The sequence below is a fragment of the Salvelinus alpinus genome, chromosome 24 (assembly GCF_045679555.1).
Source record: "Salvelinus alpinus chromosome 24, SLU_Salpinus.1, whole genome shotgun sequence".
NCBI lineage: Eukaryota > Metazoa > Chordata > Actinopteri > Salmoniformes > Salmonidae > Salvelinus > Salvelinus alpinus.
Genome location: NC_092109.1, coordinates 47,324,304 through 47,349,615, shown reverse-complemented (window position 1 = coordinate 47,349,615; position 25,312 = coordinate 47,324,304). Strand labels below are relative to the sequence as shown.

The window sequence follows — 25,312 nt, the reverse complement described above, 5'->3', positions numbered from 1 at the left end:
TTTTTGATATTTATGAGTCTTTAAAAAATAGATATTTTTATAATTATTTAGTTTTAAATGTCATGATTATTTATTTTTGTTGTTCCAAATGACAGCTAGAACCGCCACTGTTCACCATCTTAGCTAGCAGTCATCATCATGAATCAAGTCGACTGGCAAGTCCTTTTTAATAATTGTCATATGAAGAGAAAAATATAGATAAAACGTATCGGTGCTCATCGACCATTGGTCATTAACATCACACAACAAGTTGGAAATGGCAAATTCAACGAGTTGTTTGGAAGGAATCAGTGACAGTGGTCTAACCGCAAGCATTGCAACTGGGAAGTCAAACTGGGAACTGACGTTTTGAACGTTCATCCAACTCGGAATTGTAAATTATTTTTCTTTTGATGACAAAATTTGCCAACGAAGGACCGCCGCGCACAACAAGGTGAGTCCAAAAATGTCTTATATGCTGCTGATGATGTAATATTCCAGGGAGATATGGTCAGCCACATCAGATATGTTTGAAAAGGCAGTAAACGAGGCTGAACTGTTTTGCTGCCAGACAAGGCCCCGCTGATAACCAGGTGTAGCGGCAGTAAGGATTCACTCCATGGTGCTGAACAGAAAGCTCTGCTGTTGGGACAGCTTTGTGTAGGCTCTAAACGTTTATGGGCACCGCTTGTCGTCGTTATAGTGCAATTAATGTATTGTTTAGTGTTATGTTATGTAGTGACTTTGCTAGTATGCATCTAAAAAAAAAATCATGTTAGTTTTGTCCGAACTAAGATTTACAAGGTAAAAACTGGATATGTTCCAACACTGGCCAAGCGTAGCCATCCAAGCGTGGCCATCCAAGCGTGGCCATCCAAGCGTGGCCATCCAAGGCCATCCAAGCGTGGCCATCCAAGCGTGGCCATCCAAGGCCATCCAAGCGTGGCCATCCAAGCGTGGCCATCCAAGCGTGGCCATCCAAGCGTGGTCATCCAAGCGTGGCCATCCAAGCGTGGTCTTGGAAGTCTGAAGAAATCCAGTATAGGATTCTGGGTTTGAATGGGAGTTGGTTATTGTTCAAACCTTTATCTAGCTACCTAACTAAGTGGTTGATACGTTGAATCACGTTAGTTACTACTAGGGTTTGGAGTGAAAACCTAAAGGATAGTAGCTCTCCGGGAACAGAGTTGGTCAGCACTGCAATAGTGATTTGGGATTTGTACAAAATAAATAAAAGCAGAGGCCAATAAATCATCAAATAATCTGAACCAATTATGCTAATCTGTTATGTTAACAATCCGTTTTAATACACCCAGAAATTATGAAGCGATGAAGACCACCTGGAAAGTACCCGTGTAGACCTGCGACGCGCCCGCGGGAAAGCAACGCAACCGCAGCCTAGCAATGAACGCACCCGAGTCGATCTGCATCCTGGAACGCACCCGAATCGACCTGCATCCTGGAACGCAACCACGGTCTAGCAATGTCACTAAAGCTAGCCAGCTGGGCCACGAGTAGTCGGAGCTAGTTCAGAGGTGACGTTTATAACTATGTTTTAAATGTTTTTATTAATTTAGGAGCTGCAAATGCAATGCTCACTTATTTTTTATTCATTGCCATTTTGCTTCCTATGGCGGGCAAGGGAGGACTGGTTGTAGGCCATGCAGGAAATGTGACCTCGCGTTATTGTCAGTACAGTACATTTACACCACGATATGAAACGTTGATTTGAACCTTCTGGCCAACTACGAATAGGTCAGGCGGCGCCCCAATGTCTGATTCATATCGATTGATTTCTGATGATAGTTGTCGATTATATCGACTTATTGCAGTTGTATGGGGTGTGCAGTTACCAATGACACCGGGTAGACCGTCATTGTAAATAAGAATTTGTTCTTAATTAACCTGCCTAGTTAAATAAAGGTTAAATTAAAGAAGATGGACGAGAATCTCCCCTAGATATTTAAAGCCCGCCTTTTGATTCGTGATTGGGTAGGATGGGGGGAATAGCGAGTTTTCGATTGGACAGCTGTCTCCTGACCTAGCCCTGCCCAGTTGCGTTGAGAAAGATGGCGGCGATAGAAGTGGGTGAGTCTAGCCTCTGGCACAATAATGCGTTGTTTTCTTTAAACTACCGCAGTTTTAGCGCTATAAACACACATTTAGAACACTAGTTCAGAAGAGAATGAATAGGCAGCTGTTATTGACTATTTGCAAATGGTTCTTTGTTTCATAGTTGTAGTGTTGTGCCCAGAGAGTTGGCTAGCTAGCTAGCTTTCCCTGTCATAGCCGATATCTACGGCTTTATTTCCTGTCTATTGACCATAGCGTGCACTTTACCGGGGCCTTTTCTGTTTAACAGTCCCGACGCGCGGTCTGAACGGTAACTCGAAGTACGGTTTTGGAAACATAAGGAACGTATCTTTCATATCAGCGAGAAATAATCATTAAAAAAAAAACCAAAAGGTTAAATTACTACACGTCTTTTTCTATAGGGTTAGTTCTCCCATACGGCCATATCTCCATGTTACTGCGCTTGTTTAGGCAGAGTTGACCACAGTGCCAGTTATCTAGTGTGCTCCGAACATCTATGGAAAGATAACGTTAACTTGGGAGGAAGTGGGGTTCCTCGGCTGGATGCCCACAGCCTTATGAATTTGTGCAAAACAGATACAGTAAGTGTATCTTTTTTATTTAAAAGATAATTTATTGTTGATATGAAAGGTAAGGGACCTTTCAGATGGCTGTAGATGACCCGTCAGTAGATGGCTGGAGACTTACATTTGGCTTACTAACTTTAAACATCAGCTATCTGAGCAGATAACCGATCGCTGTACATAGCCCATCTGTAAATAACCCATCCAATCTACCTTCCTCATCCCCATATTGTTTTTATTTACTTTTCTGCTTTTTTGCACACCAGTATCACTACTTGCACATCATCATCTGCTCATCTGTCAATCCAGTGTTAATCTGCTAAATTGTAATTACTTCGCTACTATGGCCTATTTATTGCCTTACCTCCTCATGCCATTTGCACACACTGTATATAGACTTTCTTTTTTTCTTATTGTGTTATTGACTGTACGCTTGTTTATTCCATGTGTAACTCTGTGTTGTTGTTTGTGTCCCACTGCTTTGCTTTATCTTGGCCAGGTCGCAGTTGTAAATGAGAACTTGTTCTCAACTAGCCTACCTGGTTAACTGGTCTACCTGGTTAAATAAAGGTGTTCTCAACTAGCCTACCTGGTTAAATAAAGGTTAAATAATAAATAAATAGATGACCCACAGGCTGTGGATCGCTGTGGGAGTTCCCTGGTAGTCTCATATAATGTGTGTGTTGCAGAGCGTCACCGAGGGCGTCTGGCGGCCCTGGCCATAGCAGTGGTGGTGATCGCTGTGGGAGTTCCCTTGTGGTGGAAGACCACTGAGACATACAGGGCATGGCTACCTGTCACCCAGATCAACCAGCTAGCTCAGCTGCAGGTAACACAGCTGTGTGTGAGAGGAGAGATAGTTAACAGAGATGTGTGTGAGAGAGAGAGAGAGAGATCGATATGACAACAGCCAGTGAAAGTGCAGGGCGCCAAATTCAAACAACAGAAATCTCATAATTAAAATTCCTCAAACATACAAGTATTATACACCATTTTAAACTTGTTGTTAATCCCACCACAGTGTCCGATTTCAAAAAGGCTCTATGACGAAAGCATACCATGCGATTATGTTAGGTCAGCACCTAGTCACAGAAAAACACAGCCATTTGTCCAGCCAAAGAGAGGAGTCACAAAAAGCAGAAATAGAGTTAAAATTAATCACTAACCTTTGATGATCTTCATCAGATGACACTCATAGGACTTCATGTTACACAATACATGTGTGTTTTGTTCGATAAAGTTCATATTTATATCCAAAAAATCTCAGTTTACATTGGCGCGTTATGTTCAGTAATGTTTTGCTTCCAAAACATCCCGTGATTTTGCAGAGAGCCACATCAATTTACAGAAATACTCATAATAAACATTGATAAAAGATACAAGTGTTATGCATGGAATTATAGATAAACTTCTCCTTAATGCAACCGCTGTGTCAGATTTGAAAAAAGATTTACGGAAAAAGCACACCATGCAATAATCTGAGTGCAGTGCTCAGAGACCAAAACAAGCCATACAGATACCTGCCATGTTGTGGAGTCAACAGAAGTCAGAAATAGCATTATAAATATTCACTTACCTTTGATGATCTTCATCAGAATGCACTCCCAGGAATCCCAGTTCCACAATAAATGTTTGTTTTGTTCGATAAAGTCCATATACCTCCTTTTTGTTCGCGTTTAGTTCACAAATCCAAATTCACGAGGCGCAGGCCAGACGAAAAGTCAAAAAGTTCCATTACAGTTCGTAAAAACATGTCAAACGATGTATAGAATCAATGTTTAGGATGTTTTTACCATAAATCTTCAATAATATTCCAACCGGACAATTCCTTTGTCTTTAGAAATGAAAAGGAACGCAGCTACCTCTCATGGGCGCACGCCTGACTGAGCTCATGGCCTTCTGCCAGACCCCTTAGTCAAACAGCTCTTATTTTCCCCCCCTTCACAGTAGAAGCCTGAAACAAGGTTCAGACTGTTGCCATCTAGTGGAAGTCGTAGGAAGTGCAATATGACCCCATAGACACTGTGTATTCGATAGGCAATGACTTGAAAAACTACTAACCTCAGATTTCCCACTTCCTAGTTGGATTTTTTCTCAGGTTTTTGCCTGCCATATGAGTTCTGTTATACTCACAGACATCATCCAAACAGTTTTAGAAACTTCAGAGTGTTTTCTATCCAAATCTACTAATAATATGCATATCTTGGCTTCTGGGCTTGAGTAGCAGGGTGTTTACTCTGGGCACCTTATTCATCCAAGCTACTCAATACTGCCCCCCAGCCATGAGAAGTTAACAGAGCTCTGTGTGTTACAGCTCCAGTTGAGTGTGGAAGTGGAGGTGGTGTTCTCTAGAGGAACTCTGACTGCTGAACACCAGAAGAAGATTGATCCCACACACACACGCCTGGAGGAGCACACTGTGGACGGTGAGAGGGGAGGGGTGGTTCTGGAGATACCACGAGGGGTGGTGGTTCTGGGGATACCACGAGGGGTGGTGGTTCTGGGGATACCACGAGGGGTGGTGGTTCTGGGGATACCACGAGGGGTGGTGGTTCTGGGGATACCACGAGGGGTGGTGGTTCTGGGGATACCACGAGGGGTGGTGGTTCTGGGGATACCACGAGGGGTGGTGGTTCTGGGGATACCACGAGGGGTGGTGGTTCTGGGGATACCACGAGGGGTGGTGGTTCTGGGGATACCACGAGGGGTGGTGGTTCTGGGGATACCACGAGGGGTGGTGGTTCTGGGGATACCACGAGGGGTGGTGGTTCTGGGGATACCACGAGGGGTGGTGGTTCTGGGGATACCACGAGATGGTGGTTCTATACTAAGTCTACTAATGATAATGACCTGGTGGTTCTATACTAAGTCTACTAATGATAATGACCTGGTGGTTCTATACTAAGTCTACTAATGATAATGACCTGGTGGTTCTATACTAAGTCTACTAATGATAATGACATGGTGGTTCTATACTAAGTCTACTAATGATAATGACATGGTGGTTCTATACTAAGTCTACTAATGATAATGACATGGTGGTTCTATACTAAGTCTACTAATGATAATGACATGCACCAATCAGACAGCTGTCTTGTTCACCATATTTTTTTTGCTACTGCCTGACTAAAGAAATCTCAGTCAACCAACAGCCGCTCAACCAAACAATCAAAAAGGTGTCAGCACCACTGAATATTAACATCGCTCTCTCTCTCGCTCTCTCTCCCCCTCTCTCGCCCTCTCTCTCCTCCCTCTCATCACTCTCCCTCCCTCCTTTCCCTCCCTCCTTTCCCTCTGTCTCTCTCTCCCTTGCCTCCCCTCTCCCATATCCTCCCACCTCTCTCCTCCCTCTCTCCCCCCTCTCTCTCCCTCCCTCCTGTCTCTCTCTCCCTTGCCTCCCCTCTCCCATATCCTCCCACCTCTCTCCTCCCTCTCTCCCCCCTCTCTCTCCCTCCCTCCTGTCTCTCTCTCCCTTGCCTCCCCTCTCCCATATCCTCTCCTCCAGAGACCACAGGGTTGAGTTACAGGTATGAGACTAGATACAGGACAGCTACCATCATGGAGGAAGATGCCCTGAACCAGCCCACTGCTGCAGGTCAGTGGCTGCCTCAGCCTATCAGCTGGGTGTCGTTTCTTCAGATCGAGAATAGAAACTGTCATTATTTATCATCTCTCTCTCTCCTCACACTCCTCTCGCTCTCTCGGCCCCCCCCCCCCAGAGACTGATCAATCTCTTCATCTGCTCAGTGAGAGCCCCTGTGGCTCTGTGGTCATCTATGTGGTCCCAGAATCCTCCACACTGCTACCTGAGGTGAGAACACAAATACACGTAATATTGATTATCTTGAATGTGTGTTTGTCTATAATATTGATTATCTTGAATGTGTGTTTGTCTATAATATTGATTATCTTGAATGTGTGTTTGTCTATTTACATTTACATTTAAGTCATTTAGCAGACGCTCTTATCCAGAGCGACTTACAAATTGGTGCATTCACCTTATGACATCCAGTGGAACAACCACTTTACAATAGTGCATCTAACTCTTTTAAGGGGGAGGGGGGGTTAGAAGGATTACTTTATCCTATCCTAGGTATTCCTTAAAGAGGTGGGGTTTCAGGTGTCTCCGGAAGGTGGTGATTGACTCCGCTGACCTGGCGTCGTGAGGGAGTTTGTTCCACCATTGGGGTGCCAGAGCAGCGAACAATTTTGACTGGGCTGAGCGGGAACTGTACTTCCTCAGAGGTAGGGAGGCGAGCAGGCCAGAGGTGGATGAACGCAGTGCCCTTGTTTGGGTGTAGGGCCTGATCAGAGCCTGAAGGTACGGAGGTGCCGTTCCCCTCACAGCTCCGTAGGCAAGCACCATGGTCTTGTAGCGGATGCGAGCTTCAACTGGAAGCCAGTGGAGAGAGCGGAGGAGCGGGGTGACGTGAGAGAACTTGGGAAGGTTGAACACCAGACGGGCTGCGGCGTTCTGGATGAGTTGTAGGGGTTTAATAGCACAGGCAGGGAGCCCAGCCAACAGCGAGTTGCAGTAATCCAGACGGGAGATGACAAGTGCCTGGATTAGGACCTGCGCCGCTTCCTGTGTAAGGCAGGGTCGTACTCTGCGAATGTTGTAGAGCATGAACCTACAGGAACGGGTCACCGCCTTGATGTGAGTTGAGAACGACAGGGTGCTGTCCAGGATCACGCCAAGGTTCTTAGCACTCTGGGAGGAGGACACAATGGAGTTGTCAACCGTGATGGCGAGATCATGGAACGGGCAGTCCTTCCCCGGGAGGAAGAGCAGCTCCGTCTTGCCGAGGTTCAGCTTGAGGTGGTGATCCGTCATCCACACTGATATGTCTGCCAGACATGCAGAGATGCGATTCGCCACCTGGTTATCAGAGGGGGGAAAGGAGAAGATTAATTGTGTGTCGTCTGCATAGCAATGATAGGAGAGACCATGTGAGGATATGACAGAGCCAAGTGACTTGGTGTATAGCGAGAATAGGAGAGTGCCTAGAACAGAGCCCTGGGGGACACCAGTGGTGAGAGCACGTGGTGCGGAGACAGATTCTCGCCACGCCACCTGGTAGGAGCGACCTGTCAGGTAGGACGCAATCCAAGCGTGGGCCGCGCCGGAGATGACCAGCTCGGAGAGGGTGGAGAGGAGGATCCGATGGTTCACAGTATCAAAGGCAGCCGATAGGTCTAGAAGGATGAGAGCAGAGGAGAGAGAGTTAGCTTTAGCAGTGCGGAGCGCCTCCGTGACACAGAGAAGAGCAGTCTCAGTTGAATGACTAGTCTTGAAACCTGACTGATTTGGATCAAGAAGGTCATTCTGAGAGAGATAGCAGGAGAGCTGGCCAAGGACGGCACGTTCAAGAGTTTTGGAGAGAAAAGAAAGAAGGGATACTGGTCTGTAGTTGTTGACATCGGAGGGATCGAGTGTAGGTTTTTTCAGAAGGGGTGCAACTCTCGCTCTCTTGAAGACGGAAGGGACGTAGCCAGCGGTCAAGGATGAGTTGATGAGCGAGGTGAGGTAAGGGAGAAGGTCTCCGGAAATGGTCTGGAGAGGAGGGGATAGGGTCAAGCGGGCAGGTTGTTGGGCGGCCGGCCGTCACAAGACGCGAGATTTCATCTGGAGAGAGAGGGGAGAAAGAGGTCAAAGCACAGGGTAGGGCAGTGTGAGCAGAACCAGCGGTGTCGTTTGACTTAGCAAACGAGGATCGGATGTCGTCGACCTTCTTTTCAAAATGGTTGACGAAGTCATCCGCAGAGAGGGAGGAGGGGGGAGGAGGGGGAGGAGGATTCAGGAGGGAGGAGAAGGTGGCAAAGAGCTTCCTAGGGTTAGAGGCAGATGCTTGGAATTTAGAGTGGTAGAAAGTGGCTTTAGCAGCAGAGACAGAAGAGGAGAATGTAGAGAGGAGGGAGTGAAAGGATGCCAGGTCCGCAGGGAGGCGAGTTTTCCTCCATTTCCGCTCGGCTGCCCGGAGCCCTGTTCTGTGAGCTCGCAATGAGTCGTCGAGCCACGGAGCAGGAGGGGAGGACCGAGCCGGCCTGGAGGATAGGGGACATAGAGAGTCAAAGGATGCAGAAAGGGAGGAGAGGAGGGTTGAGGAGGCAGAATCAGGAGATAGGTTGGAGAAGGTTTGAGCAGAGGGAAGAGATGATAGGATGGAAGAGGAGAGAGTAGCGGGGGAGAGAGAGCGAAGGTTGGGACGGCGCGATACCATCCGAGTAGGGGCAGTGTGGGAAGTGTTGGATGAGAGCGAGAGGGAAAAGGATACAAGGTACTGGTCGGAGACTTGGAGGGGAGTTGCAATGAGATTAGTGGAAGAACAGCATCTAGTAAAGATGAGGTCAAGCGTATTGCCTGCCTTGTGAGTAGGGGGGGAAGGTGAGAGGGTGAGGTCAAAAGAGGAGAGGAGTGGAAAGAAGGAGGCAGAGAGGAATGAGTCAAAGGTAGACGTGGGGAGGTTAAAGTCACCCAGAACTGTGAGAGGTGAGCCATCCTCAGGAAAGGAACTTATCAGGGCGTCAAGCTCATTGATGAACTCTCCAAGGGAACCTGGAGGGCGATAAATGATAAGGATGTTAAGCTTGAAAGGGCTGGTAACTGTGACAGCATGGAATTCAAAGGAGGCGATAGACAGATGGGTAAGGGGAGAAAGAGAGAATGTCCACTTGGGAGAGATGAGGATCCCAGTGCCACCACCCCGCTGACCAGAAGCTCTCGGGGTGTGCGAGAACACGTGGGCAGACGAGGAGAGAGCAGTAGGAGTAGCAGTGTTATCAGTGGTAATCCATGTTTCCGTCAGTGCCAAGAAGTCGAGGGACTGGAGGGAAGCATAGGCTGAGATGAACTCTGCCTTGTTGGCCGCAGATCGGCAGTTCCAGAGGCTGCCGGAGACCTGGAACTCCACGTGGGTCGTGCGCGCTGGAACCACCAGGTTAGAGTAGCGGCGGCCACGCGGTGTGGAGCGTTTGTATGGTCTGTGCAGAGAGGAGAGAAGAGGGATAGACAGACACATAGTTGACAGGCTACAGAAGAGGCTACGCTAATGCAAAGGAGATTAGAATGACAAGTGGACTACACGTCTCGAATGTTCAGAAAGTTAAGCTTACGTTGCAAAAATATCGTCTTATTGTCTTATTGACTAAAATGATATAGTACTGCTGGCTGGTGAAGTAGGCTGGCTAGCAGTGGCTGCGTTGTTGACTTTGTTTGAAAGTGTAGCTGGCTAGGTAACCTCGACAATTTCTCTAAACTACACAATTATCTTGGATACAAGGACAGCAAAGACAACTATGTAGCTAGCTAACACTACGCTAATCAAGTCGTTCCGTTGTAATGTAAGTTGTAATGTAAGTTTCTACAGTGCTGCTGTTATAATATTGATTATCTTGAATGTGTGCTTGTCTATAATATTGCGTGTGTTTTATATACAGTACCAGTCAAAAGTTTGGACACCTACTCATTCTATGGTTTTTCTTTATGTTTATTATTTTCTACATTGTAGAATAATAGTGAAGACATCAAAACGATGAAATAACACGTGGTGTCATGTAGTGACCAAATGTTTTTTTAAATATTTGAGATTCTTCAAAGTAGCCACCCTTTGCCTCCTTGATGATAGCTTTGCACACTCTTGGCATTCTCTCACCTGGAATGCATTTCAATTAGTAGGTGTGCCTTGTTAAAAGTTAATTTGTGGAATTTCTTTCGTTAATGAATTTCAGCCAATCAGTTGTGTTGTGACAATGTAGGGGTGGTATACAGAAGATATCCCTATTTGGTTAAAGACCAAGTCCATATTATGGCAAGAACCGCTCTAATAAGCAAAGAGAAACAACAGTCCATCATTACTTTAAGACATGAAGGTCAGTCAATATGGAACATTTCAAGAACTTTGAAAGTTTCTTCAAGTGCAGTCGCAAAAACCATCAAGCACTATGATGAAACTGGCTCTCATGAGGACCGCCACAGGAAAGGAAGACCCAGAGTTACCTCTGCTGCAGAGGATAAGTTCATTAGAGTTACCAGCCTCAGAAATTGCAGCCCAAATAAACGCTTCACAGAGTTCAAGGAACAGACACATCTCAACATCAACTGTTCAGAGGAGACTGTGTGAATCAGGCCTTCAAGGTTGAATTGCTGCAAAGAAACCACTTCTAAAGGACACCAATAATAAGAAGAGACTTGCTTGGGCCAAGAAACACAAGCAATGGACATTAGACTGGTGGAAATGTGTCCTTTGGTCTGAGGCACACTTAACCAGCACCGCTACCACAGCATTCTGCAGCGATACGCCGTCTCATCTGTTTTGCGGTTAGTTTGACTATCAGTTGTTTTTCAACAGGACAGTGACCCAACACACCTCCAGGCTGTGTAAGGGATATTTGGCCAAGAAGGAGAGTGATGGAGTGCTGCATCAGATGACCTGGCATCCACAATCACCCGACCTCAACCCATTTGAGATGGTTTGGGATGAGTCGGACCGCAGAGTGAAGGAAATGCAGCCAATAAGGGCTCAGCATGTGGGAACTCCATCAAGACTGTTGGAAAAGCATTCCTTATGAGGCTGGTTGAGAGAATACCAAGAGTGTACAAAGCTGTCATCAAGGCAAAGGGTGGCTACTTTAAAGAATCTCAAATATAAAATATATTTTCATTTTTTTAACACTTTTATGGTTACTACATGATTCCATATGTGTTATTTCATAGTTTTGATGTCTTCACTATTATTCTACAATGTAAAAATTAAGAAAAACCCTAGAATGAGGTGTGTCCAAACTTTTGACTGGTACTATACATATAATATGATGTGGTTTTAATTATTTATTTTTTTCACCTTTATTTAACTAGGCAAGTCAGTTAAGAACAAATTCTTATAATTCTTGTTCCAGGGTGTCAGTGTGTACGTGGGTCAGAGGCGGACGGCGTTGCTGCGTGCGGGTAGGCCAATGAGAGTGGGCGTCGGCCTGAAGGAGGTGCTAGTCCACTTGGAGGCCCAGGTACAACAGGTTCTCAAGGTCATGTCATTCAGCCACAGTGACATCACCGCTGCCCTTAGCGACCGCGTTCGCCTCGACTACAGTAGCAGGGAGGGTCTGGCCGACAGCATGAGAGCCTTCAAGTCCAGCCCAGGTTAGTCCTAACCCCTAGTTAACCCTAGTCCAGGTTAGTCCTAACCCCTAGTTAACCCTAGTCCAGGTTAGTCCTAACCCCTAGTTAACCCTAGTCCAGGTTAGTCTTAACCCTAGTCCAGGTTAGTCCTAACCCCTAGTTAACCCTAGTCCAGGTTAGTCCTAACCCCTAGTTAACCCTAGTCCAGGTTAGTCTTAACCCTAGTCCAGGTTAGTCCTAACCCCTAGTCCAGGTTAGTCCTAACCCCTAGTTAACCCTAGTCCAGGTTAGTCTTAACCCTAGTCCAGGTTAGTCCTAACCCCTAGTTAGTCCTAACCCCTAGTTAACCCTAATCCAGGTTAGTCCTAACCCCTAGTTAACCCTAGTCCAGGTTAGTCCAGGTTAGTTGATGTGCTCCAACTTCGTAGGATAATAAATCCTCTAGCTGCTGGGACATTCGTGTCCTGTGTGTTTCTATTATAACTCACACAGAAGAGAGGAGGTCCTCATAAGGGACTTCAGCTAACGTGTCCGACTGGGCAGAACTGTGTTGATTATCCGTTTCCAGTGTGCCCGTCGAGAGGGGATTCTTTCTCCAAAACCGGTCCGCCCAAACGCAAGTTAATTCGAGGCTAATTATTGTGTAGCAATAGACTTTTCATTTATTTTATCGTCCACGGAAACCTTGGTACACCCCTACCTTTATCATTCCATCACATGACTAAAGAATCAGGTGCACCAAAACAGGTGATGCTTGGGAAACATTAGAGAGCAACTTGGTAGGGTCCAACCTTCCATGAAGATCAGAAACTTGGTCTGGTTTGGTAGGGTCCAGCCTTCCATGAAGATCAGAAACTTGGTCTGGTTTGGTTGGTCCAGCCTTCCATGAAGATCAGAAACTTGGTCTGTTTTGGTAGGGTCCAGCCTTCCATGAAGATCAGAAACTTGGTCTGGTTTGGTAGGGTCCAGCCTTCCATGAAGATCAGAAACTTGGTCTGGTTTGGTTGGTCCAGCCTTCCATGAAGATCAGAAACTTGGTCTGTTTTGGTAGGGTCCAGCCTTCCATGAAGATCAGAAACTTGGTCTGGTTTGGTAGGGTCCAGCCTTCCATGAAGATTGGAAACCTGGTCTGGTTTGGTAGGGTCCAGCCTTCCATGACGATCAGAAACTTGGTCTGGTTTGGTAGGGTCCAGCCTTCCATGAAGATCGGAAACGTGGTCTGGTTTGGTAGGGTCCACCCTTCCATGAAGATCAGAAACGTGGTCTGTTTTGGTAGGGTCCAGCCTTCCATGAAGATCAGACACTTGGTCTGGTTTGGTTGGGTCCAGCCTTCCATGAAGATCAGACACTTGGTCTGGTTTGGTTGGGTCCAGCCTTCCATGAAGATCAGACACCTGGTTTGGTAGGGTCCAGCCTTCCATGAAGATCAGAAACGTGGTCTGGTTTGGTAGGGTCCAGCCTTCCATGAAGATCAGAAACTGGGTCTGGTTTGGTAGGTTCCAGCCTTCCATGAAGATCGGAAACTTGGCCTGGTTTGGTAGGGTCCAGCCTTCCATGAAGATCAGAAACGTGGCCTGGTTTGGTTGGGTCCAGCCTTCCATGAAGATCAGACACCTGGTCTGGTTTGGTTGGGTCCAGCCTTCCATGGCGTTCAGAATCTGGGTCTGGTTTGGTCTTAACCCTACAGGTGTGTGGTAACACGTTATGCCAAGACCAAAAGAGCTCTCTGAGGCACTCAGAAGGAAGATTGTTGAGGCCCATGAGTCTGGGAGGAGTTTCAGAGACATTTCCAAGCAATTTTGAGGTCAATCATTCCAGTGTCTGAGTGATCATTTATAGATGGAGAAAATTCCAGACCATTGGCAGTCTGGAAGTCCCACCAAATTCAGCCCAAGAGCTGACCGAAAGATAAGAAATAAATCCGTCAGAACCCCCAGGATAACATCAAGGAATCTACAGGCATCTCTTGCCACAATCACTGTTGAACTGCATGAGTCAACTATCAGAAAGAGACTTGGTCTACATGAGGTCAGGAAGGAAGAAGCTTCTGCTCTCAAAAACAGAATAGAAATGCACAACTGTAGTTGGCCAGACAACACCTGGGGGAAGAACAATGTGCTCTGGACAGATGAGTCAAAGGTGACGACTGTAGTTGGCCAGACAACACCCGGGGGAAGAACAATGTGCTCTGGACAGATGAGTCAAAGGTGACGACTGTAGTTGGCCAGACAACACCTGGGGGAAGAACAATGTGCTCTGGACAGATGAGTCAAAGGTGACGACTGTAGTTGGCCAGACAACACCTGGGGGAAGAACAATGTGCTCTGGACAGATGAGTCAAAGGTGGAGTTGTTTGGCCAGAAGTCATGTTTGCTGAAAACAAAACACTGCCTTTGAACAGAAGAACCTCACACCAACCATAGAGCGTGCTGCCTCAGGGCCTGGCCAGCTTGCCATCATTGAGTCAACCATCAATCCACATTGTACCAGAGAATACAGGAGGAGAATGTGAGGACATCTGTCAAAAAGCTGAACCCAAAATGGATCTTGCAACAGGACAATGGTCCAAAACACAGGAGCAAATCCACAACGGAATGGCTCAAACATAAAACAATGGAGGGTTATGGAATGGCCGAGTCAAAGCCCAGATCTCAATCCTGTAGAAACGGAGGGTTGAAGGAGGTGCTAGTGTAATGATTCTCAGTGGTGTAGATGGTACAATGATTCTCAGTGGTGTAGATGGTACAATGATTCTCAGTGGTGTAGATGGTACAATGATTCTCAGTGGTGTAGATGGTACACTGATTCTCAGTGGTGTAGATGGTATAATGATTCTCACTGGTGTAGATGGTACAGTGATTCTCAGGGGTGTAGATGGTACAATGATTCTCAGTGGTTTAGATGGTACAATGATTCTCAGTGGTTTAGATGGTACAATGATTCTCAGTGGTGTAGATGGTACAATGATTCTCAGTGGTGTAGATGGTACAGTGATTCTCAGGGGTGTAGATGGTACAGTGATTCTCAGGGGTGTAGATGGTACAGTGATTCTCAGTGGTGTAGATGGTACAATGATTCTCAGTGGTGTAGATGGTACAATGATTCTCAGTGGTTTAGATGGTACAATGATTCTCAGTGGTGTAGATGGTATAATGATTCTCAGTGGTTTAGATGGTACAATGATTCTCAGTGGTGTAGATGGTATAATGATTCTCAGTGGTTTAGATGGTACAATGATTCTCAGTGGTGTAGATGGTATAATGATTCTCACTGGTTTAGACGGTACAATGATTCTCACTGGTTTAGACAGTACAATGATTCTCAGTGGTGTAGATGGTACAATGATTCTCAGTGGTGTAGATGGTATAATGATTCTCCATTCTCTCTCTCTCCCCCCCTGCAGGTTATGAAATAACCTTCAGCCTGTTGAACCCTGACCCTGTGTCTCACCATCTGCACTGGGACATAGAGGCGGCAGTCCAGAGTTATATCCAGCCTCTCCTGTCTAAGCTGGCCCCGGTGGCCGACTTCAGTCTGGACTCACAGATCCTCTACTACGCTGTCCTAGGAGTCAACCCACGATATGACCCCTCCCTCAACGCCTACACACTCAACGCTGACAGCCTGTCTCACGTCATTAACCCCGTAGAGGCCAGGCTGGGTGAGAACACACAACCATTTGTATATACGCACACATACAGCTAACTCTATGTATGGTGCATTCAGAAAGTATTCAGACCCATTGACTTTATCCACGTTTTGTTACGTTACAGCCTTATTCTAAAATGGATTAAATCGTTTTTTCCCTCATCAATCTACACAGAATACCCCATAATGACATCACAATACCCCATAATGACATCACAATACCCCATAATGACCCCATAATGACAAAGCAAAAACAGGTTTTTAGAAATTTTTACAAATGTATTAATAATATAAAACTGATATCACATTTACATAACTATTCAGACCCTTTACTCAGTACTTTGTTGAAGCACCTTTGGCAGTAAGTACCGCCTTGTCTTCTTGGGTATGACGCTACAAGTTTGGCACATCTGTATTTGAGGAGTTTCTCCCATTCTATGCAGATCCTCTCAAGATTTGTCAGGTAGCTGTCACTGCACAGCTATTTACAGGTTTCTCCAGATATGTTCGATCGGGTTCAAGTCCAGGCTATGGCTGGGCCACCCAAGGACGTTCAGACACTTGTCCCAAAGCCACTCCTGCGTTGTCTTAGCTGTGTGCTTAGGGTTGTTGTCCTGTTGGAAGGTGAACCTTCGCCTCCAGTCTGAGGTCCTGAGTGCTCTGGAGCAGGTTTTCATCAAGGATCTCTCTGTACTTTGCTCCGTTCATCTTTTCCTCATCCTGACAATTCTCCCAGTCCCTGCCTCTGGAAAACATCCCCACAGCATGATGCTGCCACCACCATGCTTCACCGTAGGGATGGTGCCAGGTTTCCTCCAGACGTGACGCTTGGCATTCAGGCCAAAGAGTTGAATCTTGGTTTCATCCGATTGAATCTTGTTTCTCATGGTCTGAGAGTCTTTAGGTGCCTTTCGGCAAACTCCAAGTGGGCTGTCATGTGCCTTTTACTGAGGAGTGGCATCCGTCTGGTCACTCTACCATAAAGGCCTGATTGGTGGAGTGCTGCAGAGATGGTTGTCCTTCTGGAAGGTTCTCCCATCTCCACAAAGGAACTCTGGAGCTCTATCAGTAACCATTGGGTTCTTGGTCATCTCCCTGACCAAGGCCCTTCTCCCCAGATTGCTCAGTTTTGCCGGGAGGCCAGCTCTAGGAAGAGTATTAGTGATTACAAACTTCTTTCTTCAATGCTGCAGACATTTTTTGGTACCCATCCCCAGATCTGTGCCTCGACACAATCCTGTCTCGAAGCTCTACGGACTATTCCTTCGACCTCATAGATTGGTTTTTGCTCTGACATGCACTGTCAACTGTTGGAACTTATATAGACAGCTGTGTGGAAACACAAATAACATCTCGCCCAACTACACACAGTAACCCATCTACACACAGTAACCCATCTACACACAGTAACCCATCTACACACAGTAACCCATCTACACACAGTAACCCATCTACACACAGTAACCCATCTACACACAGTAACCCATCTACACACAGTAACCCATCTACACACAGTAACCCATCTACACACAGTAACCCATCTACACACAGTAACCCATCTACACACAGTAACCCATCTACACACAGTAACCCATCTACACACAGTAACCCATCTACACACAGTAACCCATCTACACACAGTAACCCATCTACACACAGTAACCCATCTACACACCGTACCCCATAATGATACAGTGAAAATTAGATATTTCTCTTTCATTTTCCATAAATTTGCGAAAATGTTTTCCCTTTGTCATTATGTGGTATTCTGTGTAGATATGTGAGAAAAACAATATATTTAAATTCAGGCTGTAACACAAGTCGAGGGGTATGAATACTTTTTGAAGGCACTTTCAGTCACTTTCTACGAACACCATTCAGGACCCAAATCTGTGCCATGCAATACAACATTTCACTGGCCTGGTGGGATGGATAGTGTGTCATTACACTGGCCTGGTGGGATGGGTAGTGTGTCATTACACTGGCCTGGTGGGATGGATAGTGTGTCATTACACTGGCCTGGTGGGATGGGTAGTGTGTCATTACACTGGCCTGGTGGGATGGATAGTGTGTCATTACACTGGCCTGGTGGGATGGGTAGTGTGTCATTACATTGGCCTGGTGGGATGGGTAGTGTGTCATTACACTGGCCTGGTGGGATGGGTAGTGTGTCATTACACTGGCCTGGTGGGATGGATAGTGTGTCATTACACTGGCCTGGTGGGATGGATAGTGTGTCATTACACTGGCCTGGTGGGATGGGTAGTGTGTCATTACATTGGCCTGGTGGGATGGGTAGTGTGTCATTACACTGGCCTGGTGGGATGGGTAGTGTGTCATTTCACTGGCCTGGTGGGATGGATAGTGTGTCATTACACTGGCCTGGTGGGATGGATAGTGTGTCATTTCACTGGCCTGGTGGGATGGGTAGTGTGTCATTTCACTGGCCTGGTGGGATGGATAGTGTGTCATTACACTGGCCTGGTGGGATGGATAGTGTGTCATTACACTGGCCTGGTGGGATAGGTAGTGTGTCATTTCACTGGCCTGGTGGGATGGATAGTGTGTCATTTCACTGGCCTGGTGGGATGGGTAGTGTGTCATTTCACTGGCCTGGTGGGATAGATAGTGTGTCATTTCACTGGCCTGGTGGGATGGATAGTGTGTCATTACACTGGCCTGGTGGGATGGGTAGTGTGTCATTTCACTGGCCTGGTGGGATAGGTAGTGTGTCATTACACTGGCCTGGTGGGATGGGTAGTGTGTCATTACACTGGCCTGGTGGGATGGATAGTGTGTCATTTCACTGGCCTGGTGGGATGGATAGTGTGTCATTACACTGGCCTGGTGGGATGGATAGTGTGTCATTACACTGGCCTGGTGGGATGGGTAGTGTGTCATTACACTGGCCTGGTGGGATAGGTAGTGTGTCATTTCACTGGCCTGGTGGGATAGGTAGTGTGTCATTACACTGGCCTGGTGGGATAGGTAGTGTGTCATTTCACTGGCCTGGTGGGATGGATAGTGTGTCATTACACTGGCCTGGTGGGATAGGTAGTGTGTCATTTCACTGGCCTGGTGGGATGGATAGTGTGTCATTACACTGGCCTGGTGGGATGGGTAGTGTGTCATTACACTGGCCTGGTGGGATGGATAGTGTGTCATTACACTGGCCTGGTGGGATAGGTAGTGTGTCATTTCACTGGCCTGGTGGGATGGATAGTGTGTCATTTCACTGGCCTGGTGGGATGGATAGTGTGTCATTACACTGGCCTGGTGGGATAGGTAGTGTGTCATTACACTGGCCTGGTGGGATGGGTAGTGTGTCATTACACTGGCCTGGTGGGATAGGTAGTGTGTCATTTCACTGGCCTGGTGGGATGGGTAGTGTGTCATTACACTGGCCTGGTGGGATGGGTAGTGTGTCATTACACTGGCCTGGTGGGATGGATAGTGTGTTTATCAAAATCAAATCCTGTTGTATTTCTCACATGCTTCGTAGACAACAGGTGTAGACTAACAGTAAAATACTCGCGGGTCCTTTTCCAACAATACAGAGTTAAAGATGAATAGAAACCACAAGGAATAAATACACAGTGAATAACGAATATAAATAACCAGAAAATAACATATGCAGGTTATATATGCAGGAAGTAGAAAATTATGTGGCTATATATACAGGAAGTAGAAAATAACGTTGTTTTAGATATACAGGAAGTAGAAAATAACATGGCTATATACAGGAAGTAGAAAATAACATGTTTATATACAGGAAGTAGAAAATAACATGGGTATATACAAGGAATACCAGTACCGAGTCGATGTTTGAGGTAATTGAGGTAATTGAGGTAGGTATGTACAAATAGGTAGGGATAAAGTGACTAGACAACAGGATAGATAAGACAGTAACAGCAGTATACTGTAGGTAGGGGTAAAGGATAGATAATAGACAGTAACAGCAGTATACTGTAGGTAGGTGTAAAGGATAGATAATAGACAGTAACAGCAGTATACTGTAGGTAGGGGTAAAGGATAGATAATAGACAGTAACAGCAGTATACTGTAGGTAGGGGTAAAGGATAGATAATAGACAGTAACAGCAGTATACTGTAGGTAGGGGTAAAGGATAGATAATAGACAGTAACAGCAGTATACTGTAGGTAGGGGTAAAGGATAGATAATAGACAGTAACAGCAGTATACTGTAGGTAGGGGTAAAGGATAGATAATAGACAGTAGCAGCAGTATACTGTAGGTAGGGGTAAAGGATAGATAATAGACAGTAGCAGCAGTATACTGTAGGTAGGGGTAAAGGATAGATAATAGACAGTAACAGCAGTATACTGTAGGTAGGGGTAAAGGATAGATAATAGACAGTAACAGCAGTATACTGTAGGTAGGGGTAAAGGATAGATAATAGACAGTAACAGCAGTATACTGTAGGTAGGGGTAAAGTTTAGTTGATTTCCTACTAAAATGTTTCCAACCTGAAGTTTTAAAACGGTGATGGAGGATCCTCCAATCCGTTTATCGACCCCACCACCCGCCGTCGTACAGAACTAGTTCCCGGCTGCGCCTCACAACAGGAGTTTGAAATCCACCCCTTAAGATTAGGATGTTGAATAAAAGGTGCATGTGGGTCCTGAAATGCTTTTTTTCAGCTCAGTTTTACTCGAGGCGTAGAACGCAGTGTAGGCATAGCCTATCGTTTTTTAAATGTTATATATAATTAATTGGGGTTCACAGTGCGGACCGAGGTCCCCATACCGAACGGTTACAGTAATGTCACTGGTGTGTGTGTGTGTGTGTGTGTGTGTGTGTGTGTGTGTGTGTGTGTGTGTGTGTGTGTGTGTGTGTGTGTGTGTGTGTGTGTATGTGTGTGTGTGTCCAGGCTCCAGCGCCGCGTCATCCAACCCCGTCCTGAACTTCCTGCTGTACGTTCCAGACGCACGTCACTCCCCCCTCTACATCACCGACCACCGCAAATACACTGTCGACTCCAACGCCTTCAGCTCCCCGCGGTGGGGTGGCATCATGGTAACCCACACACACACACACACACACACACACACACACACACATATATATGTACAGTGCCTTCAGAAAGTAGTCACATCCTTTAACTGTTTCTACATTTTGTTGTTGGATTAAAATTGATTAATGTATTGGATTGTCCCCAGACATAACACTCGGTATTCAGGATAAATGCTTTGCCACTTTTTTTGCAGTATTACGTTAGTGCCTTGTTGTCAACAGGATGCGTGTTTTGGAATACTTGTATTCTGTACAGGCTTCCTTTTCACTCCGTCATTTTGGTTCGTATTGTGGAGTAACTACAATGTTGTTGATCCATCCTCAGTTTCCTCCTATCACAGCCATGTAACTCTGTAACTGTTTTAAAGTCACCTTTGGCCTCATGGTGAAATCCCTGAATGGTTTCCTTCCTCTACGGCAACTGAGTTAGGAAGGACGCCTGTATCTTTGTTGTGACTGGGTGTATTGATACACCATCCAAAGTGTAATCAATAACTTCACCATGTTCAAAGGGATATTCAATGTCTGTTTTTTGTTGTTGTTGTTGCCATCTACCAATAGGTGCCCTTCTTTGTGAGGTTTTGGAAAACCTCCCTGGTCTTTGTGCTTGAAATCCATAGCTCAACTGAGGGACCTTACCTCATCTCTGACAATTATCAGTAGTCATTCAAAAATCATGTTAAAGCACATTTTTACTCCTGAACGTATTTAGGACATAACAAAGGGGTGGAATACTTATTGACGCAGCACATTTCAGCTTTTCATTTTTAATTAATTTGTTAAGAAATCTGAAAAAACAATTCCACTTTGACATTATGGGCTATTGTGTGTAGGCCAGTGACACAAAATCTCAATGTAATCCATTTTAAATTCAGGCTGTAACACAACAAACTGTGGAAAAAGTCAAGGGTTGAGAATACTTTCTGAAGGGACTGTGCATCACATACTCACACACACTGTCTTGTGAATAAGGCGTGTATTCTCCCTCTCTCTCTAGGTGTATAATGTCAATGGGACAGAGCTTCCTGTTGACATCAACATAGACATGACCAGAGTGATGGGAGTCTTCCTAGCGCAGCTACGGTCAGTACTGGCATGTTGATTTGATCTGTGTTTTCCAGTCTTTATTGGGAGACGTACGTTGGTTGTCAGTGGAGATGACAACCGTACAATTTCCATCCACTGACAAAAAGTTCAGATGGACCCAAATGAATCGCTTCCTTCCAACTTGGTGTTCAGTGTCCACTTAACAGTTTGGCCAAACTACCCCCCCTCTGTCTCTCCATCAGGCTGATGTTGGGTGTCCAGTCGTCAGCCCCTCCCCCTGGCTTCCTGGTTGGCCCGTGTGGCCCCGCGGGATTGGCTGACTGGGAGTTGGATCGCCTCCTGTGGAGTCGCAGTGTAGAGAACGTTGCCACGGCAACGACAACCATCACCTCATTGGCCCAGCTGCTGGACCAGATAGGAAACATCGTCATCAACGACAACATCGCAGAACAGGTAGGGGTGTGTGTGTGTAGGGGTGTGTGTGTGTGTGTGTGTGTGTGTGTGTGTGTGTGTGTGTGTGTGTGTGTGTGTGAGAAATAGTAGTCTTGTCTTGCTATCGTCATGGTCTCTAACTGGTGATTGGCTCTTGTTCCTGTCCGTCAGGTGTCGGCGGCAGTTGCCTCTCTCCAGTTGGCTGTGGGTCAGTTGGAGGCGGGGAACCTGGGCCTGGCCCTGCAGTACAGTAAGGAAGCTATCCTCCAATCAGAACGAGCCTTCTTCGACCCCTCCCTCCTCCACCTCCTCTACTTCCCTGACGATCAGAAGTTTGCCATCTACATCCCTCTCTTCCTGCCCATGTGTGTCCCCATCCTGCTCTCACTGCTCAAGATGGCCGCCGAGGCCCGCCAGAGGCGAAGGGAGAGACAGGACAAGAAGGACTGAGAGTGAGATGGAGGTTATTAAGATGGAGAGATCGACCGATGAACGGGCACACGCACAGTTGGTTCACTGATCAACAAAGTGTTTAAAGGAAACTGGACTCAGAAATTATTTGAAGACCATTAGAAATACATGGGGCCGTATTGATGAACCTTCTCACAATAGGAGTGTTGCTTTAGGATCAGTTTTGCCTTTCAGGACACAATGAATAAGATTATATGGACGGGGGGGGCCTGATCCTAGATCAACACTCCTCTGGTTATATGGACGGGGGGGGCCTGATCCTAGATCAACACTCCTCTGGTTATATGGACGGGGGGGGGGGGACCTGATCCTAGATCAACACTCCTCTGGTTATATGGACGGGGGGGGGGGACCTGATCCTAGATCAACACTCCTCTGATCATATGGACGGAGGGGGGGACCTGATCCTAGATCAACACTCCTCTGGTTATATGGACGGGGGGGACCTGATCCTAGATCAACACTCCTCTGATTATATGGACGGGGGGGACCTGATCCTAGATCAACACTCCTCTGATTATATGGACGGAGGGGACCTGATCCTAGATCAACACTCCTCTGATTATATGGACGGGGGGGGACCTGATCCTAGATCAACACTCCTCTGATTATATGGACGGGGGGGGGACCTGATCCGGGATCAACACTCCTCTGATTATATGGACGGGGGGGCCTGATCCTAGATCAACACTCCTCTGATTATATGGACGGGGGGGGACCTGATCCGGGATCAACACTCCTCTGATTATATGGACGGGGGGGGACCTGATCCGGGATCAACACTCCTCTGATTATATGGACGGGGGGGGGACCTGATCCGGGATCAACACTCCTCTGATTATATGGACGGGGGGGGGACCTGATCCGGGATCAACACTCCTACTCTGAGCAGTGGTTGGAACCAAAATTATTTTCCAATCGTTCCATTCCGGTGTTCCGAGCAGAACGCTGTTATTTATGTTCCATTCCGGTGTTCCGAGCAGAAAAAAGTTTGTTTATATAGTGCCTTTTCGTTACTTTTTAAAACTGTGAAATCAATATCGTTTTAACATTTAGAGTTAAATAAATGTATTCCCCCAATTAGCACCAATGTGTTTAGGTGATTACGAGAATTATAACTTCACCTAATTACAGATTTATATACTATACATTAGGAATATTTTGGAGGGAAAAAAATTAACGTAATTAACCGGTTATCAAGATTTGAAAATAACGGTTCTATTCCGGAACACTAGAGATCCCTTTTCGTTCCTCGTAAAATGTCGTTGTTTTCAGTTCTGTTCCCTGAACCGGTTCCAACCCCTGTCTGAGATGCTTGATACATGCGGCCCCTGAAAGCCAGGCTTTGCTGTAGTCTGAAACCACTGGTGGCAGGGGGAAGACGCCGTCACCATGGTGGTGGCAGGGGGAAGACGCCGTCACCATGGTGGTGGCAGGGGGAAGACGCCGTCACCATGGTGGTGGCAGGGGGAAGACGCCGTCACCATGGTGGTGGCAGGGGGAAGCCGCCGTCACCATGGTGGTGGCAGGGGGAAGACGCCGTCACCATGGTGGTGGCAGGGGGAAGACGCCGTCACCATGGTGGTGGCAGGGGGAAGACGCCGTCACCATGGTGGTGGCAGGGGGAAGACGCCGTCACCATGGTGGTGGCAGGGGGAAGACGCCGTCACCATGGTGGTGGCAGGGGGAAGACGGCGTCACCATGGTGGTGGCAGGGGGAAGACGCCGTCACCATGGTGGTGGCAGGGGGAAGCCGGCGTCACCATGGTGGTGGCAGGGGGAAGCCGGCGTCACCATGGTGGTGGCAGGGGGAAGACGCCGTCACCATGGTGGTGGCAGGGGGAAGACGCCGTCACCATGGTGGTGGCAGGGGGAAGACGCCGTCACCATGGTGGTGGCAGGGGGAAGCCGCCGTCACCATGGTGGTGGCAGGGGGAAGACGCCGTCACCATGGTGGTGGCAGGGGGAAGACGGCGTCACCATGGTGGTGGCAGGGGGAAGACGGCGTCACCATGGTGGTGGCAGGGGGAAGCCGGCGTCACCATGGTGGTGGCAGGGGGAAGCCGCCGTCACCATGGTGGTGGCAGGGGGAAGACGCCGTCACCATGGTGGTGGCAGGGGGAAGCCGCCGTCACCATGGTGGTGGCAGGGGGAAGCCGCCGTCACCATGGTGGTGGCAGGGGGAAGACGCCGTCACCATGGTGGTGGCAGGGGGAAGACGCCGTCACCATGGTGGTGGCAGGGGGAAGACGGCGTCACCATGGTGGTGGCAGGGGGAAGATGCCGTCACCATGGTGGTGGCAGGGGGAAGATGCCGTCACCATGGTGGTGGCAGGGGGAAGACGCCGTCACCATGGCAAAACTTTTTTTACTTGTCATTTATTTGCCTGATGTCTGATCTGGAAGCAACAGGTCTGTCTTGCACTGTAGCAACAAGGTTTAGATTTATTTATGTTGGGATTGATGCTTTACTTACGCTCTGTCGATTATCGTACGAGAGGGACTCGTACGATTAATTGGGAATTCATTGATTTAGGGAAGAACGTTGTCTATCTTTTTGTTTTATGTTTTGTACAAGTTTATGACAATAAAAAAATATATAAGGCCGGTCTTATGTTTGTTGATAAATATAAATGCAACAATTTCAATTAGTTTTCTGAGTTACAATTTAAATAAATACATTTGGCCCTAATCTATGGATTTCACATGACTGGGCAGGGGCGGAGCCATGGGTGGGCTTGGGTCCACCCAATGGGGAGCCAGGCTCAGCCAATCAGGATGAGTTTTTCCCACAAAAGAACTTAATTACAGATAGAAACACTGTTTCATCGGGTGGCCGGTATCAGACGATTCCAAAAAGTGAAGAAGCCGGATGTTGAGGTCCTTGGCTGGCATGGTAACACACAGTCTGCGGTTGTGAGGCCGGCTGG

The 25,312-nt window shown here is 47.0% G+C and overlaps 1 protein-coding gene across 1 annotated transcript; it reads left to right on the top strand.

Annotated features, from left to right (window-relative positions):
* Nucleotides 1–1,978: 1,978 nt before the first annotated feature.
* Nucleotides 1,979–22,487, top strand: pigs (phosphatidylinositol glycan anchor biosynthesis, class S). The gene is made up of 11 exons (XM_071362908.1): nucleotides 1,979–2,067; nucleotides 3,326–3,465; nucleotides 4,951–5,062; nucleotides 6,142–6,231; nucleotides 6,356–6,447; nucleotides 11,532–11,772; nucleotides 15,155–15,412; nucleotides 20,290–20,435; nucleotides 21,430–21,515; nucleotides 21,722–21,932; nucleotides 22,083–22,487. The coding sequence occupies exons 1-11, from the start codon at nucleotides 2,049–2,051 to the stop codon at nucleotides 22,359–22,361; spliced, it is 1,674 nt and encodes a 557-aa protein (XP_071219009.1). The 5' UTR covers nucleotides 1,979–2,048; the 3' UTR covers nucleotides 22,362–22,487.
* Nucleotides 22,488–25,312: the final 2,825 nt, after the last annotated feature.

Excerpts from the sequence above, each read along its gene's own strand:
- pigs (XM_071362908.1), top strand. Across the intron at positions 11,773-15,154 it reads AGCCTTCAAGTCCAGCCCAG|GTTATGAAATAACCTTCAGC; the intron begins GTTAGTCCTAAC and ends CCCCCCCTGCAG. Across the intron at positions 20,436-21,429 it reads CGCGGTGGGGTGGCATCATG|GTGTATAATGTCAATGGGAC; the intron begins GTAACCCACACA and ends CTCTCTCTCTAG.